Source organism: Haliotis asinina, chromosome 15, assembly GCF_037392515.1.
Source record: "Haliotis asinina isolate JCU_RB_2024 chromosome 15, JCU_Hal_asi_v2, whole genome shotgun sequence".
NCBI lineage: Eukaryota > Metazoa > Mollusca > Gastropoda > Lepetellida > Haliotidae > Haliotis > Haliotis asinina.
Window position 1 is genome coordinate 25,443,593 of NC_090294.1, and position 21,403 is coordinate 25,464,995.

The 21,403-nt window shown below is 38.8% G+C and overlaps 2 protein-coding genes across 3 annotated transcripts in view; one reads left to right on the forward strand and one right to left on the reverse strand.

Moving 5' to 3' along the window:
- LOC137264816 (nicotinamide/nicotinic acid mononucleotide adenylyltransferase 3-like) overlaps positions 1 to 201 on the reverse strand; it is a 51,517-nt gene extending 51,316 nt beyond the window's left edge. Inside the window, exon 1 of one of the 2 annotated variants that reach the window (XM_067800149.1) lies at positions 46 to 201. In XM_067800149.1, the coding sequence (XP_067656250.1) occupies positions 46 to 151 (106 nt within the window). In that variant the 5' untranslated portion in view covers positions 152 to 201. The remainder of the gene's footprint in view (positions 1 to 45) is intronic. The other variant, XM_067800148.1, reaches the window with a different exon arrangement.
- On the forward strand, positions 174 to 20,793 carry LOC137264815 (nucleolar protein 14-like). Its single transcript, XM_067800147.1, has 22 exons — positions 174 to 468; positions 2,471 to 2,663; positions 3,114 to 3,248; positions 4,967 to 5,102; positions 7,027 to 7,154; positions 7,656 to 7,751; positions 8,388 to 8,465; positions 9,037 to 9,105; positions 10,053 to 10,141; positions 10,329 to 10,707; positions 12,010 to 12,064; positions 13,315 to 13,445; positions 13,861 to 14,079; positions 14,590 to 14,691; positions 15,531 to 15,593; positions 15,980 to 16,070; positions 16,565 to 16,640; positions 17,156 to 17,239; positions 18,021 to 18,165; positions 18,773 to 18,894; positions 19,507 to 19,668; positions 20,644 to 20,793. Exons 2-22 carry the CDS (start codon positions 2,484 to 2,486, stop codon positions 20,738 to 20,740), a joined length of 2,637 nt encoding a protein of 878 aa, XP_067656248.1. The 5' UTR covers positions 174 to 468; positions 2,471 to 2,483; the 3' UTR covers positions 20,741 to 20,793.
- The last annotated feature ends 610 nt before the right edge of the window (positions 20,794 to 21,403 follow it).

Genomic DNA, 21,403 nt, shown 5'->3' on the forward strand with positions numbered 1-21,403 from the left:
GTATTCTGCCAGTATGATTTGTTTCCGAGAAAAACAAATAATTACCGAACATCCTGAGATGCATGTTAGTCACGGGATTGAAAGATCCACACGCTAACAACACCACCTTCGCCGTTGAGGCCATTCTGAAACTGGTCGGTCGTGGAAACATTTCCCGTTTTAGTAGACATTGAGCGAGCTATCGTAATACGTCACGTGACCCCACCGGTTGTTGATATTTATTAGCAGTATTCTCGTCAGTCTTGGATTGAAATACCGTGTAGTTGTGCATATAAAGATTTTTACTCGTGTTTGATACATTACACGTTGTTAAGATGTTTTGTTTGAATATGTATTGTAAATAAGGTGTGAAATCTCGTTTTCAACGAGAGTAATGGCTGCGCCCATAAACATGTGCGAGTTTGGACAAAGTCGGTAGTGATTCCTTTCTGGTAGCTGCCTTTCAGGACGAACTTCATAACACATTTGGTAATTTAAATCTGGAGAAACGGCTGTTGTGTGTGTTTGTCAGATGTGTTCAAAATCAATGTCTTTGGAGAATGTGGGAAAGATTTTTCTTTTTCTTTTTTCAAAAACGTGGACTATCTGTGCTCATATCATGTGTTGAAAGTTGTGGGTACCAGGATCCACCGCTGTAAAATAACCGCATAAATTTGGTCCAGTTGCCCCAGGTGGATAGTCAAAATGTCTCAGTTTATTTGAAATGATAAAGTATATTCTATAAATGCACAGTTTTTGTCAGCTTTGATGTTACCATATTCTTCATTCAAAACTTATTAGAAGCAATATTTCTGATGAATGTTCCATTTGTATGCTCATAAGAGCAATGTTCATGTACAGAAAACACTGTAATGCCAGTACCAATATCTGTTCATGTCATTTGTTATTTATAAATACTCTTTCAAATAGTACAAGAATTATTATAACATGTTTGTAATTGTATGATCATGCTAATACACAAGTATGGCATATTTGTTATGATACCAATCTCATGTCAAAGATCCAGGTTCGATTTCTCAAACAGGTACATCTACTGGAGTTCATTTCTGGTGTCCCCCCACCATGACATGCTGGAGTATTGCTAAAACAAAATCTTTCACTCACTCACTCACTCGCTCACCCACTAACACACCCACCCAGCCACTATCAAAACAGTCTAGTGCTTTTGTTGGTTTTGTCATACTCTGAGGATAAGAAATGGCAATAAAAATATGTTCACTAATTGACAGTTGACATTCAATGATGCATACGGTATGTTGTAGAAATGTCACATGTCAACTAGACGAGTGTGGATGTATGAGTGCTTCAACTTCTTGTATACATTGATTTTTGGACCAAGGGTAAGTCATTCAGGCCCCATTCAACCCCCATGACCCGCACCCAATCAACCCCACACCCATAGCCCCAACAAGCTGACTCAACAAAAACATTCAACTGAAACACACACATAGTGGCAAGACAAACTACAGCATGAAGCCGGTGTTAATCTTTAAATGATGAGGAGGAGAAGGACCTCACTCAACCCCTCCTACCCAAACCCACAGCCACATCAAATTGACTCGACACATACATAAAACTCAGACACAAACAGCGACATGACGTAGGGTACAGCTTGAAGCTGACGTTAAACTTTAAATGATGATGATGATGATGATGATGATGTCATTGATGATGATGGTAATAATGGTGGTGGTGTTTATTGGTAGTAAGTGAAGACCAAGAGGCAATTTCATGTGATAAATGTGAAGACTGCAGGACACACAGACTCTGTAGAAATAGTGTGTCCAAGAAGTATGATGGGGCAGAAAGGACAGGTCCTTTATACCCTTTACATACACTATCTGCAAAGAGACACCCAGGGAAAGCTGTTGCATTGTTATGATGGATCATTTCATGGACGTGTGGAAACGATGACAGATAACTAGGATGATTACTTTTCCATGAAGAGCATGATATCAAAGTTGACCCCCAAATACACATTTATGGTATATATTATATCATTTTAATTAAAATGAGACCATTTGACCAACACTGGAGCAATTGGACCAAATCTCCTGGACAGTTTGACAGAAAATCTGGGACAGTTTGACCTATTTAATGGGCATGGTTTCGCTGATAACGTGTGAATATGTGACTTGATAAAGTAATTGGTGAAAGAGTCCATGGTCTCTTGAAGCCTAGCTTCAATGAAGCTCAATCCTTCAACCTGAAATGCAATATCGTATTAAGTGTGATGATGGAGCTTCATTCCAAAGAGTGTTTTTTTTTGTAGCTTTATCATGTGGTATGCTGTATGTGTACACAGTGTTTGCTCTTCATGCTGTGACATAGGTTTGATTCCATGCATGGGTACAATATCATGAATATGTGAACACCATTCCTGGTGTTGTCCCCACCATAATATTGCTGGAATATTGCTAAAAGCAGCATAAAAACCAACTCGCTCACATACTTAATTTTCTGATTGCAGTTACTTTTTCAAAATGGCAAAGAAAAAGAGGTTCATAGCTGATAAAGTGAGGAACAGGAAGACAGATGGACTAAAGAAGACAAACCCATTTGAAGTGAAAGTTAATCGACAAAAGCACCAAGTACTTGGAAGAAAGATTGCTAAACATGACAGAGGTTTACCAGGTGTATCCCGGTCGAAGGCTAACAAACGGGTAGGTAACCAAGAAGGTATTTTCTTCAGTGAGCATGATAGGTAAGGAAATCTGAGTTTGATTTACTGTTATTTGGAATGTATTTTAGTCATACCATTTATAGGGGTCAGTGAGGTAGCCTAGTGGTTAAAGCAGTCATCACGCCAGGGATGTGGGTTCACTTCCCAACATGGGTACAATGTGTGAAGCCCATATCTGGTGTCCCCTGCTGTTATATTGCTGGAATATTGCTAAAGGCTTCGTAAAACCCAACCCACTCACTCATACATACATGAGCGAGTGTGAGGAAAGCCAGAAGCGATGAAAGTCTATTTTCCATTACACTGTAGTACAAGTGTACACGTTCATGTATATTGTTACATAAATGCAAAATCATGAATTTGAAAAGCCACAGTCCATTGAAAGGAAGAACTCTTTTCCCTGAACACCTGGTGTTGAAATTTTTTTCAGCGTAAGGAGACACTTCTTCAGGAGTATGAACAAAGATTCAAGGCTAACAAATTGGTGGATCGACGTTTTGGGGAGAACGATGCCAGCCTCAGTGTGGAGGACAAAATGTTAAAGAGATATGCCATGGAGAGGGAGGTAGGTGCTTGAAAAATGTTGAAGAATCTAATGTGGTTTTGTCATGTAATTCTTCCAGGGACTGAAATTCAGCTTTTTAAAAGCGTGCCTCATGGACATTGTCATGAAAATATAAGTGTGCCATTTCAGTTTCAGGTGTGCCATAAATTCATGGTCTATTAAACTGATCTTCAAATCATTATATGACTTGAAGTGAATGTCAAAACTGTACCATTCACTAATAAATCATGAGTAATAAAACAATGGTAGGTAGGTATTTTTGTTTGTTTACTGACCTCGAACTTTGAAAAGACATTGATCATTAGCTGGCTGTCTGACGTGTATATTTATCATTAGTCGTTGTTCATAATGTCACTTTAAACCATGAATAGACAATATGGTGAAAACCTGCTTTAATGCACTTTCAAAAACATCAAGGCACGCTGGTAAGAATTTAACTGTGCCATTTCAATTTTAGATGTGCCATCAGTGGGATGGCACTAATAATTTCGATCCCCGTCTTCCATTTTTAAGGGAGTGTTATCAAGTAGGGTGTCTAGTTGGCACACATTTGAAGTAACACCTGTTCCCTCCCTGAAAATAGTGCACACAAAGGAATTGATTAATTTTCATACCTGAAGAAACTAGTTTGTGATACACATCAGGGGGTTTACACAGTGGAAGCTGTCTAAACTTGGACTCATCGGTCTGAAGAAATACTTCAGTTTAGACAGTGTGTTGAAGTGTACTAGTAGAGCTTACATGATTACCTAAGACTTGAACTAGACCAAGTTTGTCACTCTCGTGCACAATATACATTGTTGCATCATGTGCTTCTCTCAGTTACTGCAGACACGGACAATAAAAGACAAAGATTTGAGCTTGTATTCACTTTTATTCACTTAATGACATATACATTATGTAGCAACACATTGGAACAAAATCAAACACTTTGTTATGTTTATGCTCAAATGATGATTTGATTTTCCAAGTTTTGACAACACACATCCAGCTGACTCTTCGCCACACCAGATTAGACAGCACTGTTCACTCTACCAGCTCTTATGCGGGTGGCTCATTTCATGCCGATATCTGAAAATGACAGCTGCTGGATTGCAGAGCTTTAAATAATGATAGATGTCCTAGTCTCAGAGGGGACTGAGATTTTATGCCAGTGTTGACCAGTGATCACAGTAGGTTTTGTATGAGTGCGTGCAGAAATAAAATTATAAATATGTAGTCCAGATCTTTTGCGCATGAAATTTTCAGTACAATCCTGAATCATGTTAAAGTTTATTGTTTGTATGTTGCGGTTTTAAGGTACTTTTTAAAATTATGTAGGTCATAATTTTTGCGCCTAAAATGTGCGCAAAAATATCTTTTGCATGCTTTTATTATTTTTTGGGGTGAAAAACGCATGTATTTGCGTTAACGCGAACACTGGTTGACTACTTGCTAGATAGGGCAGCTTCCACTATACATGCAAACTAGACTTTGGTCATTTCAATGCTGGACAGCACTCACTGTACACATGCATAGGCTTATGAAGGTAATGCAAAATTGTTTCTAAAACTTGAATCTTATAGAAATTCAGTATGCATGTTTCTAATATCTGATATTTGGAATAAGCTAAATATTTCACGCAATCAGAATGTAAGAGTACCAATAAGCATGAGAAGAAACAAGAGAGTCTCCCATGGTTTGTTATGGACTGAAATGTTTTTGGTGATTATTTGCAGAAACACACAGGTGGGAGTAAGTTCAACCTGAATGACGATGAAGAACTGACCCACTATGGACAGTCATTGTCCGAGATTGAGAAGTTTGATGACCCAGAAATCAGTGATGAAGATGAAGATGCTGGGAAGATTGGAGGTACTCCCATCACACAGACTATTAACATGTACCAGTGTGTGAAATAAATAAGGCCCGTCAGACCGCCCGAGACTGGGAGATTTCTGATGGACGGGTCTAAATTCACAGCCAGCCAGTCTGGTGGTCTGGTGAAAATTTTAGATGTTCCATTCATCTAGGCAAATTCACCAGATCTGGTCTGGTTAAATTCTTCTGGCCCTGGTAACATTTTGAAGTTACCAGTCGTGATGTAAGGCTGTCTTTATGACTTATTTCATACACTGCATGTGTATTTGTATGTCATTCATGTGTACCATATTTAAATCTTGATGAGCAAGTTTTGTTTTCCGACGAAGTGGGGATTTTTATTGCATTTTGCCTGCCCTCTGCTTGTTTTGTACATAGTTACAATCCTATTTTAAAGATTTGTGACACATTTTACGCCATGATGCATTGCAAGTCAGCCCCCAGAAGTAGCTGTCTGTACTGTCAGGGATGAAAACTTGCAGACAGAAACTGAAATCATGACCCAAGACTATCTGATATAGACACACTTGTGTTTGATTTCAAACAAGGTTCAACCATATCTTAGCTAATTAACGCAGTTTTGAATGTTGTTTATTGAAGATAGCAAATGGTTGCTGTCAAAGGTTCCCTTGCAAAGGTTCAGATTTGGGACATGGTGTATATTTTTTCTTTTAAAGAAATAAATCTTTGAAGGACATTTAGAAGTTGAAAGCATTAGAAAAGCCAGATGTATGGATGTCAACGTCTTTATTGTGGATAACACAGCGTTTGCTTGCGTACACTCTGAAATTTTGTGATATCGCAATAAAGAAGTTGACATCCATAAATCTGGCTTTTCTTATAAAGAAATACATGAAAACAGAAATGAGCAGGAATAATATTCCAGTTATTAAATGGAGTGGCAATTTTTATTTAACATGGTAAAGATGTTATTCATGTTTTATTTGTACTCTGTGATTCAGTCCTTCAGTTATAGCCAGTGACTTTTCATGTTGTAGATAGGTTTCTATGGTAACTGTCTTCCTGATTTTAAGTCCTGATTATAATACTCAAAGATAATTTAGATAGGTTTCTATGGTAACTGTCTCCCTGATTTTAAGTCCTTAATTTTAATGCTCAAAGGTAATTTTCAAGGAAGCAACTTTTTCAACAAGGGAGTAGTTTTCATGGTTACTTTTGCAAGGGGAGATAACATCTCACATTCAGATTGATAACAACCAGATGGCAACATGTTGTCAACAACTTAATGTTTGTCATCATGTGATACTGTTATTCTGTCATATTTTTGTGGCCATCATGATAATTACTGTGGTGACATCATGCATCATTTGTACTAAATGTTGTTGCTTCGTTGTGATAGACAGACTCTTGGAGTTGGATTATGCAGTCAGGCAGATACATCATGAGGGAGATCTACACAGCTCAGGTCTTATTTTGCAAGTCAGCCCCCAGACGTAGCTGTCTGTACTGTCAGGGATGAAAACTTGCAGATAGAAAGTGAAATCATGACCCAAGACTGTCTGACATAGACACACTTGTGTTTGATTTCAAACATGCTGATGCATGTGAAGCCAAGTAGTCTTGGATGTGATGAAGGAAACTTGAAGGACAAGAAAAACTTAGTTATGAACTATAACAGTTCAATCCTCAAAGGAAGCTATTGCAAGTCACACTTATGCATATGCAGTAGATTTACCAAGTTATTTGTTTGTGTCAGTTTTGAAGTTAGCCTCGTTGTTTGCTTGTGTTTGATTTCTGTGGCTGCAAGATTTGTCTATGTGGTATGTTTGTCCTGACTCTTTGTATTGTGATGCACCAATTCATCATTACACTGCTGCTATAAACCATCACTTAGTGGGAGTGATTACACAGTATTTTGAATGTTAGTAATATGAATTTCAGTTTCTGTTGTTTGCAGGAGATATGGTTGCCAGTGAACACTTCGGAGGCTTCATGACACGTAAAGATCCTTCTGAGTCTGAAGAACAACAACAGTCGTGGAAAGAGAGAATGGAGGCCATGATAGCCAAGTCAAAGAAAGATAAGGTGAGTAGGTTATCAGGGTTATATGAATGGTGGAGAACATTGTATTTGATAAGTGTTATCACAGGGTTGAAAGAATAAACACTATTTGGACCCAAGCGATTAAGGATTGCTATCAATGTTAAGACTCTGTATTGCTGCAGATTTTGTATTGTCATATGTTGCAATACGTTCTTCTGGCGACCAACTAGACTGGGTGGGCTGACTCACTGAACTGGTTGACAACTTGCATTGTATCATAATTGTACTGATTGATCTTCACTATGTCAATCAGTTGATTGCCTGATGCAGGCCCACTTATTTACAGACAACCATCATGAAGCTTCAGAGTTGCAGAGTGTGACATGTAACAGCAAAATCTTGTACAAGTGGGTGACATAGTAACTTTGAAATGTCTTTCTGATAGATCAGATAGCTCATGCAGATAATAATCTGTAATATTTTTTTTTATCCTAAGCTTGTGTACTGCACATTGAGTTGTAATTTGAATTGTTGATATTGCAGTTTGACCGGCAGTCAGAGCGAGAGAAGACAGCTGAACTGACAGAGAAGTTGGACGAGCAATGGGAGGATGTTGCTCAACTAGTGCGGGGATGGACTGTAAGTACAAACAGTGGCATGTTTCTCTGCACACACTCAACCCATGAAGGTCCTGGGGTAGAATAGGCCTTCAGCAACCCATGCTTGCCACAAAAGGCGACTATGCTTGTTGTAAGAGGCGCCTAACGGGATTGGGTGGTCAGGCTCGCTTCCCAATTCCCCAAGTCATCGGTTCCCAATTGCACAGATCGATGCTCGTGTTGTTGATCATTGGATTGTCTGGTCCAGACTCGATTATTTACAGACCGCCGCCATATAGCTGGAATATTGCTCAGTGCGTCGTAAAACTAAACCCACTCACTCACTCTACAGACACTCATACTTGAGAATAGCTTCAGTCCAGTTAGGAATACCACTTCATAGGTTCCTGAAGAAAACATGACATATTGGACATCACTCATAAATGTTACTGGACTCTTTAGATTGTGTTTGTTCCCTTTCATTTTCTAAACAAACGTACTCCTTATTTCCATCTTCAAGAGTGGCTTTTATGTTACTTGAAATTTCTATCTTACAAGATTTTACATTGGCGGTACATCATCTTTGGAATGAGTTGTCTCCCTTGGTGTACATTACATGTATGAGGCATGGACTTTTGGGGTATTTAAATTGAATACATGTTGTTGCGTTTTTCAGGGCAAGAAGGAAAAACAGCCTGGAAATGATGATTATGACATTGCTGTGAGAGAACTCAAGTTTGAGATCAAAGGAAAAGTGAGTTGTTAGTATGGATATGATGGTGGAGGTGCTGTTGTTTTGTGTTAGTCTCCACTTTGCATCACAGTGTTGCACAGGAAAGTAAATATGTTATAACTATGTATGACTCTAAGCAAAGGCCACTATATGCAATGCTAATTTCATAGGAACTATATTAAGTGTGTGTGTTGCAAGTCAGCCCCCAGAAGTAGCTTTCTGTACTGTCAGGGATGAAAACCTGCAGATAAAAACAGAAATCATGACCCAGGTTGTCTTTATAGACACACTTGTGTTTGATTTCAGACATGTTTAAGTGGGTAAAACCAAAACTCTTTTTGAAATTAAGCATGATAGTCATGAGGTCCTTGGTATGGTTAGGAAACAAATCCACATCCATTCTCAAACATCATTATGGTCTGCCTGTCTGTTTATCCATCTGTACCAAACTGTCTGCTGTGAAATAGCTTTAATGATTAGGTATTTGTTCCTTGATTTCAACATCGGATATTGAAGAATGAACACCTATCATACTGCTGTATAACTGCCTGTTGATTTGACATTTCGTTTAAACATTTTTGTCCATTTCTAGGCAACAGACAGGTTAAAAACAGAGGAGGAACTAGCAAAAGAAGAAAAGGAGAGATTGGAAAAGTTAGAGGTATGTATCAGAGTCTGGAACCATCTTGTGTGTAATGGCTGAAGGAAGTTTTTTCCCCCAAATCTCCCAACTCATGACTTCAAGAAAGTAACTTGTCCTGAGTAATTTTCCACTTGCCCTGATTTTATGACTTAGTGTTTGACGTTAATGTTTACTGGACTCTACTTGATTTTTTATGCAAAATTTAATAGCTACATTATGAGGAGATATGAAATGAAATCCAGTTAATTTGCAGTTTGAAACCTTAAGCGGAAATTAACTAGTGGCCCATGGACAAGTAAGATGCCATTATTTGATTGCCTGAAATGAAAACTGACTTGTCCCAGGCATCGAGCGATGGGATTTTTGAACCCTTGTATAAAAGTGTGTGGTTTCCCTTCATATATAATTGTGTATATTTCAAATAATTAGGAGGCATATGTAATAGACTTGATCACATGAGGAGAGTGAAATACATCATAACACTCACACACACTGGTGCACATACACACACACACTGGTGCACATACACACACACTGGTGCACATACACACATGCTGGTGCACATACACACACACTGGTGCACATACACACATGCTGGTGCACATACACACATACACTGGTGCACATACACACACACTGGTGTTGTAGTTTGAGCATCCAGCTGAAGAGCAGAAGGTTGCAAGTTTGATCCCCGTCCGCATCATGCCAGAAGACTTTGCATATGGTACTATATGTCCCTCCCTGCCAGACGTTTATGGCTACAACAAGGACTGTTTAGCTCGCAGTCAGTGTAATGTGTCTGAGATATTCATGCTTAACTGCGGTTTCGTATCTTAGTGAGCTAGCACTGTAAAACCAGTTTAAGTCTGAACTAGCACAATACCCACACATACACATACGTGCATGTCGTCATATGTGTGACATATGCTCTCTTTCTGTCACTCACTCAAATTCTTTTACTTCAGGCTGATCGTGTCAGAAGGATGAAAGGCATTCTGCCCCACAGTGTCCAACCACAGGCACAGCACCTGTCAGCTGACAGTCTGGATGATGGGTAGGATTATCTCCCTTGAAGGAGGCTTCATAAATATGTACTTTAAAACTGAAAAGCTGTCTGCAGAAGAGATATTCAGATCTCAATAAAAGGTGTTTAACTGAATAATAGTGCCAGGAAACATAGGATGTTGAATTTTGTCTCCTAACTGAGATGCTGGTTGATTTTTTTTTGTTCTTCTGTTCAGCTTTGTGCTGGACACAGATGACAGGAATCGGGGGAAGGTGCGATTCCTGGATGAGGAAGAGGAAGACTCTGAGGAGGATGAAGAAGAGGACAATGATGAAAAGGAAGAGAAAAGTGGTGAAGAAGTGGGTGGAGATAGCGGGGAAGAGGAGAGTGGTGACGAGGAAAGTGCAGCTGATGATAATGACAGTGATGATAACGACAAAGAGGGTGTTGATGAGTCTGACAAGGACAACAGTGATGAACATTCTGAAGGAGAGAGTGAGGACAGTTTTGGTGATGTTCTTTCAGATTCGGAGGGAGAGAAAGACAATGAGGAAAGTGTGCCAAAGACAAAGTCCATTTTAAGAAAAAAAACAGAGACAAAGGCAGAGCAAAAAGTATGTCATACTTTTGATCTATACAGGTGTACATACTGTTTTGCTTAGTTACGCAGGGTGTCTTGACTCATCTAGACATGTGAAGATCCGGGTTAGAATTGATTATTAGTAACCGATGCTTGTCATAAGAGGTGACTATAAAAGATCAAGAGGTCAGGCTCGTTGACTCGATTGACTGATGGGTAGATTGATGCTCATGCTGTTGATCACTGTATTGTTTGACCCAGAGTTGAATATTTGCAGACCGCTGCCATATAGCTGGAATATTGATGAGTGTGGCATGAAACTCTTACTCACTTATCTTAATTGATTCATTTGACAAGTACCCCTGTGGAGGTTCCTGTAGGAGTCCACTGTGGGTGTCAGACAAGGCAACTTGATGAGTCAGGTGGTCTGCATCAGTGATGTCATTATTACCACACCCATCATTATTCCATTTTCCATTATTATTAAAAGTTTATCATCTTGATTTTGCTGACATGATGTTACACTATTTTCAAATTCATCACTAAGGATTAAGATACAGTCAAGTCTTGATAATCCGACACCCATTTAACCAACATTTGACTTTATCTGATGCTTTGTCACAAAATGAATAAGTGTAACTTAGTCTCATTAATCTGAGAGTCCTGCGTTCTGACTCCAACAGCCCCAATTAACAACCGACTGTCATAATCATGACATTGAGATTGGCAATGCATGTGATCATGAACCCGTGAATACGCTGCCATGTGTCACTCAATATGTTATGATACTTGAGGAGCAATGAGGATTATGAATGCAAATTCTGCCATGTGATGGACATTGTATATAACTCCCGGAAAACAGGAAGTGAAGTCTATTTATAGCTTGCCGAGGGAGCAGCCAGTTTGTCGTTTTTTTGTTTAGACCAAAGTTTAAATGCAAGTATTCAAGTAAATCTTTACTGATGATAATTGATAAGCAGTAAATTATTTTATATTTGTTACATCTAGTCTTAAATCTGTAGCCATTCTATTCTGATTTCTGCATTGAACTAGATCGAGAGTTCTACTTTCTTAGTTTTCATACACACAAATGTCTTGACATATGTATCATTTAGCTGTAAAAGATGTGATTTGAATTTGATATGAATCATGATTGTCTTGTTTTTGACTATGAATGTGGACTGCACTCTGAATTTGATAATCCGACATCCTCAATCCAACAATTTTCTGTGCAGTGTGGGTGATGTAGGATTAGCGAGACTTGACTGTATATATTTTCACGTCAGCATTGCTAGTCTTTTGAGATCATTGCTTGAGATTGGTCCATGTTTTGTAGGAGAAAAAAAAAGTGCAAGAGGCAGCCGCCAAGGAGCTACCCTACACATTTGAAGGTAACTATATCAGATTTATTCATACATGTATTGAGTTAACTGTCAATAGTGTGCTTCTATACTGGAAGATGTACACAGCTCAGGTTTTTTGCAAGTCAGCCCCCAGAAGTAGCTGTCTGTACTGTCAGGGATGAAAACTTGCAGATAGAAAGTGAAATCATGACCCAAGACTGTCTGATATAGACACACTTGTGTTTGATTTCAAACAAACCCAAACAAATATTCTGTGGTAATATAATATCTGTTGTGTCAAGTGGAAACGATGAATTTGTATTAATTTGTGAATGTTATATGAATTTGATATTTCTAACTTTATTGTATCTCATATATTGTGTGCTTCATGACTTCTCTCTGAAGTTCAGTGGAAACAAAATTTAGACCATGTATCCTTTGTATTTTCAGCCTCAAAACATCTCACCCAAAATACAATCTATTCATACAGGACTCTTTCAAGAGCTTGCACCATGCTCTGAGTCATTCTATGTTCCTAAATTTGTAAGAAAATTATATTTTAGAAAAAGTTAGTGGACTAAAGTATAACAATAGTAAGGGTACACAAAGTATGTGAACTGGACAATTAATTGTCAGGTTTTATTTTTGTGGAAGCTATTTTGAAGGTAGATGAATGTGTTAGTTTGCTGACTTTGTGGAACTGGTGAGAGTGTGGGTCCAAATCCAAGGTGGGATTCAGCACCCTGAACTACTAGAATCTGAGTTTAACTGAGAAAGCGTAATCCTAAACATGATGTTTGTTGCATAGTAACTCAGTGAATCAGTTTTGTAATATGTTCTTGTTTTTTGGATGGCAAGCTTGGATATTGTCAGACAGATACATCATGCTTTTGTACTAGGAGATCTACACAGCTCAGGTCTATTTTGCAAGTCAGCCCCCAGACGTAGCTGTCTGTACTGTCAGGGATGAAAACTTGCAGACAGAAAATGAAATCATGACCCAAGACTGTCTGATATAGACTCACTTGTGTTTGATTTCAAACAAACCCAAGCAAGTGGTTGCAATTATCAGTTAGTGCTTACCACTACCACCATGCAAATTAGCAAGATGTTCAGAGCCCAGACGTGTGCAAAACAAACAAGCATGCAAACAAACAGGCATGCAAACAAACATGCATTCATGCTCAGTCATGCAAGCAGACAAACATGAATGAATAAAAACATACAAACAAACAAGGGAGCATACAAACAAACTAACTAGCATCAAGGATAGTAAAAAAAAAATTTTTCCCTTCCAGCCCCTGATAACTATGATGCTCTGCTGGACATGTTACATGGTCGGTCAGACACTGACCAGCTCACCATCATAGAGAGGATCAGGAAGTGCCACCATGCCAGTCTCGCAGACGGGAACAAAGCCAAGATGGAGGTAGGTTTCAAACACAGAACTATGTACTCAGTGTAATTGTTCTGGATATAATTTTTAGCACAAGTGATGAGGTAATAATGGTGACAAGAGTTGATAAAGAGAAGCTGAACAATGGTTTGTGATATTTCTCAAAGATGTTAGTTGCTGTACTCCCATTTTGCTACCATGCAAGGTTACCAAGGCTCATCACAGTATATAAATGGGGAGAAACAGCAAGGATAAACCTGTGGGATTTCTGCATCAAAATATCAATGGCCACTGACAGAAATTAGGGTTACTTCCTGTGGACATAAAATATTGATTTTGAAAAACTTGCATTTTTTTCCTGAGGGTCAGTATATAATGATAGAAATATAAAAACTAAACTCTTCTAAATGGCTTTCCCTGTGGTGTGAAATGGATGGTGATGTTTCAGACTCTACTGCAACTGTTGATCCACTACTACGGCAGACTGGTGCTGCAGGAAGTGCCATCCCTGTCACTCGTAGACAAGCTGACAAGACATATATACGACCTGACGCAGTCGGCGCCGAATGTTGCCGCTGAAACCCTGCAGGAGATTATACAGAACCAGCAGGCTGACTTCACACAGATGAGGCAAATGAAAAGGCCCGTTGTTCTGGGATTAGATACAGTGAGTTGTTGAAATGTGTAGTGGTATAAATTTTTTTTGTTGCTGTTTAACACCACACTTAGCACTTTTTCCAGCTATATAGCAGCAGTCGTAAATAAATAAGTCTGGACCAGAAAATCCATTGATCAACAGAACAAGCATCGATCTCCGTATTTGGTATATGATGACATGTCACAGCAAGCTTGACCATCCTATCCCATTATTCACCTCCTATAAGTAGCATGGGTTGTTGATACGTGTTCTTGTATGTGTGCTTGGCGACATTGCATAATGTTGTCAGTAATGAATTTGATCTTTCTAAATAACAAAGTCATAGCCATTACCAATACGTATTTTGAGTTAGTATCTGAAGCAACTTCTAACTACCATCATTCTGATATGCCATTGTTGTATCATTGGATGCCTTTGCTCTCAAATGCCATTCTCAACTCTCTGACGAGTACACAAAATAAAGAGGAATTTGTAACTGACTGCCAGAGATTCACCTTAACCTAAATCATTTTTTGCCAGTTGCTGTACCTGAAGCTGGTGTCAGTTCTGTTCCCCACCTCAGACTTCAACCATCCTGTAACCATCCCTGCTCTCATCTTCATGGGCCAGCTACTTGGACAGGTAAATGCTGCAGGTGTTTCATGTCTTCCTATCAGAAACTACATTTTATTAATTATTCTTTGACACTTCACAATGTTTCCTATATGTACATCTGGCCACTGTATAAATTTCTGATTTATTTCTAAACATTACAAGAAGTAAGAATGTAATGCTTATTGCTTTATATACTCAGTAGTGTTAGAAATTGGTTGAAATCTCACAACTGATGAAGAATGAGGACTATGATTTATGGATATACAACTTCTTTTATTCAGTGAGTGCGACATTTCGACATAGATACTAATGTCGTTGTCGTGCTTGAGTAATAGAAGTTGTATGTCCATAAATCATAGTCCTCATTCTTCATCTACTCAACTTCTAGAATGCCTATCAAAGATGTCACAATTGATGATTGGTTCTATACCAATGAGTAATCATCCCAAACAATTAGTTTTCATTGTCTCAGACTTTCTTCTTCATTGTTATTGCGGATAACTGTAAAGAAAAAACATTTGGTATCCAATCCATTGTAAAATGATACAACTTACTATTTGAAAGTGATAACTAATATATCATGAACAAACACTTCCCAGAGTCCTCAAGAAATGTTCAATCATGACTTTTCAGTAAGTGAAGTGAGTTTTGTTAGAATTAAACACACTTCCAAGGCCTGTCAACATCCGAGATATGTTCCAACTTCAAGTGTTTCAAACACTATTACAGTGATTCCAAAATCGTTCGTGTTCGATTATGAGAAAATGTGATCAATTACTATGTCGTTTGGCCACTGCAACCAGTCTTCGATTATTTCAGTTAATTGGAAATTGTTCCAGTGTATGAGATGTGCCCCTGTATTTCAGACCCCAGTCAACACAGAGAGGGATGTGGCCTGTGGTTTGTTCCTTTGTAATTTGTGCCTGGAGGTAGGGTATTCTCTGGATTCTGACAAAATTTTTATTTGTGTCAAGCATGAATCCAGAGTTTTGGAAGACGTGAGGTTGATTGAAAATACAAAAGTCTAATGTATATTTTGGAAAACATTTGTTGGCTAAATGCTGTAATTTTTAACTATTCCTACCTCACACTAAGTATTTCTGCATTCTTCTTCATATGAACATATTTTGTGGGCAGGTACGTTTTTGACAGGGCTGGCAAGTTTACATCTAACCAGCCCAATCTTTAGGCTGAGATTTTTTTTGGAGTTTCATATCCTGATGCTAGTCAATACATGTGTCTGTTTGCCCTAAATTTAACGACATGTCATCGCAGGAATTAGATGTACACTTCATGTCTTGCGTGTTTATTTCAGTATGTGTCGGAGTCAAAGCGGTTTATCCCAGAAGTTATCAGCTTCTTGCATGGAGTGCTGTTCCTGGCCTCCACCAAGGAACCCAACAAAAGTAGGTTGTCACACTCATTGGCCTGATATATTGAACGATAATTGTGTATGTTTCCGTTTAAAAATAGAAGTTGGTCTGTTTTACTCAATAGCAATGTTGTTTACGGTACCTCAAATCTGTCCGGAAAGTTTTCTTTCAACTTGCCAAAAACCTGTGCTCATGATATGTAATCACGATTCACCCTTCTCATGTTTTTGTCAGGACAATACCTGTGACCACTGTCAATTTTTCCTTCATGCTTAAAGGCTGAGATGGAGTAGCCTAGAGGTTATAGTGTTCGCTGATCACATCGAAGGGCTAGGTTCAACTCCCCACTTCAGTGCAGTCTATGAAACTGTTCTGGTGTCTGTGTGATATTGCTAAAAGAAGTTAAAACTAAACTCACTCTTGCTGTGTTTTAGTTGAAATTCTGTTCAAAGTGGCATCAAACCAGTTTACCCATTCACTGATACTCACACACACATACCAACATGTTTTTAATCATGTTTCTTCAGTTGAGAGAGTCTCAGGTCCATTTAAGCCAGTCGGAAAGTCCATCAACTTGCTTCACATAAGTGATAAGAAGTCAAGGTAAGCCAAGTCATTTGGAGTCCTGTTCTCAACACTGAAGGATTACAATAATTTCAGATGCAATGGCTTTTTATTCAGTAGTTGGTGAGATAACTGCTATCAAACATGTGAAGTCAAATTCTAAGTCCATAATTGGGTAATAAGCATAAATATGTGATACTGAGACGATTGTCCCTATTGGGATTCCAAGTAAAGATTTTGATCTGGGAAGATCTTCAATAATTCATACTTTCTGTAAGAGGTGACGAACATGATCGGGTGGTCAAGCTTGCTTATGGAGTGGACACATGTCACCATATCTTATTTGCATGGATCGATGCTCATGCTGTCGATCCCCGGATTGTCTGGTCCATATCCGTTTATTTGCAGACCATATAGCTGGAATATTGCTTAGTGAGACGTAAAACTAAACTCAGTCTATGAATGTAATTTTGTCTGGAATTGTGAGATATCATTTGCATAAGTGAAGTGTAAGAGTATAGTTCAAGAGATGCAGTATGATAATGTGTTTGCAGATCTTGCACTATTGAGGCGATGAAGTTGAGTCAGGTGTTCGGAGTTGCCGTGGAGAGGGAAAGTCTTTCAAGTATTCAATTCAAGTATGTTGCAGATGTAATGACATTTATGAAAATCACCTCTTACAAAGTTTGACTGTTGTATTCAGGACTGTTGACAGCTCTCAGGTTGTTAGGCTATCAACCACTTGATGTCATCATGATATGAACTCTTCAGTCCTTGACACTGGTACCTTTGTTTTCATTGATATGTTCACTTGTCTCTTGTGCTTTGGGTGGGATGGGTTGGGGTAGCCAAGTGTTTAACATGTTAGCTTGTCACACCAAAGACCTGGGTTCGATTCACCATCTGAGTATAATGAATGATATTGCAGTGATTATGCTGGAACGTTAAAGTGATGTAAAACACACCTGACTCTCTTGGGCTGACCATAATGAAAACATAAGTCTGAAGAAGTGTTTGAAATGATCTATATGTAAAACACAGGGATGAGAATGCGTATGAGTGAAAAAAGAGGAAAATGGGCTCAGCCACTTTGCAGTTGTGTTAACTGAAATAGTGTATTCGCAGAAAATTTTCATTCCTGAAAACATCAAGTGCTATATATACTGCCTTCCATAAAGATCTAGTGTGGAATGGGTCTTAAACAACCCCTGCTTGTCGTAAGAGATGGCTAACAGGATCTGGTGGTCAGGCTGGCTGAATTAGTCAACAAATATCATCGTATCCCAATTGTGTTGACCAGTGCTGATGTCACTGCATTCTGATCCAGTGTAAGCTATTTACAGACCACTGCCAAGAGAGTGGAAAATTCCTGCATTAATTGCATAATGTTATGCACCATTCTAATGTTGTTACTTCCAGACTGTGTCTGCTACACTGTTGCCTGAGTCTACTGCAGGATGTTGCCCGACTGTACACTGATCTGCTGGCACACAAAGAGATATTCGCTCCCATACTGTATATGTGTGACAGATTGCCAACCTCCCACTATCCTACACAGCTCAAGGTATGTTTAACCCATGGGTTCTACGATCTGCCATCAAATAACCAGTGGTGCTTATCAGGTACTTCAAATTAAAGGGAAACTTGTGCCCACAGTAAGTAGCATTGTCTGAATGTCTGAATTAGTGTTTTGTGTCTTTGTGTGGATTTCTCGTCAACTGCCAAGCTTAATTACATCATTATTTTTGAGCTAGCACCTGAAACAAATTTCAAGTAAGAGGTAACAATGTCACATTTTAACTACTAAATCAAGCTTAGTGGTATGTGCATAGTGCCTGAATAGGTAGTCCCTGTCAAATTGCACTCCATCACAATTCTGGCGTTTGAACATTTCTTTCTGATAATTGGTGTGTATAATGTATCAGGCGTAATCTCAATCACCCATCCTTATCCTGTGTCTCATATCACAATAGCTAGACTAGGACTGAAACACACAACATTCATACTTTATGCCCTGCAAAGTTGACTTGCCAAGACATTGTGATACTTGTGTTATTGCTACAAGCATGGATTAACCTTTGCTCAGTCACTGTATGGCATTTGTGTGTTTGAGTTTGAGTTCATTCTCAAAATGCCTCCCAGTCCAGCAGTTGTCTGCCATTTTTCTGCAGGATGCTGTGAGCAGTCTGCAGAAGTACCTGAAGGGAGAGAGTCAGAAGGCCAGGAAGAGCCTCGTTTTCAACAGGATGAAACCTAAGCCCCTCCAGATGTTTGAACCCCAGATAGAAGAGACGTAAGTGTACATGTTCATGCCGCAACAGGTTGTGATGAACAGGCGCAGGGTCATGTTGCAACTAACTTGTAGCGAGGTGTATCTAGCCATGTTAACAGTAGTGTATTTTGTTCACAAGCCCTGCAGATAAAGTGCTATTGTTCAAGAATCTTGAAGTGGTGTCAGTAAGATCTGGCCTTTGATAAACTTCACAAGTAGGATACTTCATCAAACACTATCTAGAAAACAAGAAATCCTGTAGTTTGAAAATGGTTTTATAAAAATCATTTCAGTTTTTACTTTCTCTTCACTATATAGCAGCTGTATCAATTGTTACCTGCAATATACATGTGTCATATGTGTGTCTTAGTGTGTTGTGGTTCAGTGTATTTCTGCAATATGCATGTATGTCAGACATACTAAGACCTGTGACAATCTGTGGTAGAATATGCCTTAATTGAGCAGATTGATGCTCATGATGTTGATCACTGGGTTGTCTGGTCCAGACTTGATTATTTACAGACCACTGCTACATAGATGGAATATAACTGAGTGCGGCGTAAAACTAAACTCACTCACAACACAGTGGTGGTGTGTGTCCATTACATGTATACTAATGTGAGTAATCTCCAGGTGGGACGGCCACAAGAAGAAGAGTGGCGGCAGCAACAAGGCTTACAACGAGAAGCAGCGCCTCCTGCACAAGGTCAAGAAGGAGATGAAGGGGGCAATAAGGGAGATAAGGAAAGACTCACAGTTCCTGGCCCGGCACCAGCAGCAGGAAACCATGGAAAAGTGAGTCTGACTTATTGTACTGTTCATGCTGCAACTTGCTTCACAAAATTACATCTCTTGGCCAGTCAGGATCCTGGGTCCATGGGCATCCCATATACGTTGATCAGAATCTCTACTTTGTCTGCACTTTGCAAATCACACAGTAAATTACTGACAGGAGTCTGCATGAGCATTTTAGGTCTGAAAAGGTCCCTGACACTGTTTTCAATAAGACCTGAGTACATTAATGACAAGCATTGAGAGTCAGTTGTGTCTTTCATGGACATTGATTTGGCTCAAGATGAACAGTATGCAATATACTCTGTATGCTGCATCTTTACAAACTCATATTTTGATGTATTAAAATAGTTGACAGTGAATAAGGTCCCCTAATTACTCCCCATTCCATGGTGGTGATATGTGCAAAGATGCCAACCTCTATGATTTTATCATAGTCGCTACGAAATTTAGTCTCAAATAGCCCCTATACGATTGCACTAGAAATTCTGCAAAATCTGAAGAAAATTCATTCAAATACAGACATATACACAGACACGTTTCCATCGATTAATTACATTTTTGGACTTTACTTACCTTCTATTCATGAAATTTTATGACATATTTGGACTGGAATCATCGCAAGTAACAAACAAAATTGTCTATCAGAAATCTAAAGCTGATTTCAATGCCTTTGCAAATTGACCCAGATGTTGTGTGCCGGCGGAAAATGACCATCCTCTCAGAATGATTTAACAACACGACTGTGCCATCTGTTCGAGCCTGTCAAAACCAGTATGTGAAGTTAAAGCTTCCCTCTTGATTAGTGTGATATTATCTTTTTCAGAATCCATCATGATTTTTAGTATTTAGTGTTTGGTTATCTTGTGGTCATACTACTAATTCTGATCCTTGAAAGTGTTTGTATGTAGTCTAAGTTATGCATGTATTACCTCCACCCATTTGACCCAGTCACGAGAATGTCCCATGGTGTTGCAGAGACTCGGACAGGAAGAGGAAGGTGAAGGTATTGTATGGCCATCTTGCCAACCAAGAGGGAGACTACAACAAGCTCAAGAAGAAGAAGAAAAAATAACCTCTACTTATATACATGTTGTACATTGTGTAAATAAAATAATATCAATTGTTTTTTCGAGTTTGCACTTTGTCAGAGTGGCATTAAACTCAGTCACTCAGTCACTCTTGGAAAGTGTAACTGCACTGACAGAATTGGAGACTAAGATCTGACAGTCAAACTGAAATAATATACAGCCATGTAACTCGCAAAATGACCATATAATACTTGTTGAAACCCTGATCATAATCAAAACATCAGATCAACTCTGAGGTTTTTGTACAATTTACGTCCTAATAATAATGAAGTTGTTTTACAAATTATCATTTAAATATGATAATTGACACAGTTTACTGCATGTTACAAGGGAGGGACATCTTGTGAGAATGGATGGAAACAGCACAGCACAGCACAGCACAGCACAGGTTAATGAATAAACAACTTTGTCGGCACTTGTGCATTTTGAACACTGATCAGCGGTCAGTTTGATGTTAAAACCAATTCACTCACTCACACCTAAAGAAATGTACTGAAATAAACCCAAACTACCACAAGAACACCAAAGGAGTAAGGATATACTCCGAATGTTGGGCTCTTCGTAATAAAGAAGTTCACATCCCTAAAACTGTCTTCCTGTTTACCGCTTCTAAATACCATTCAAAACCTCACATAAGCACTGGATAT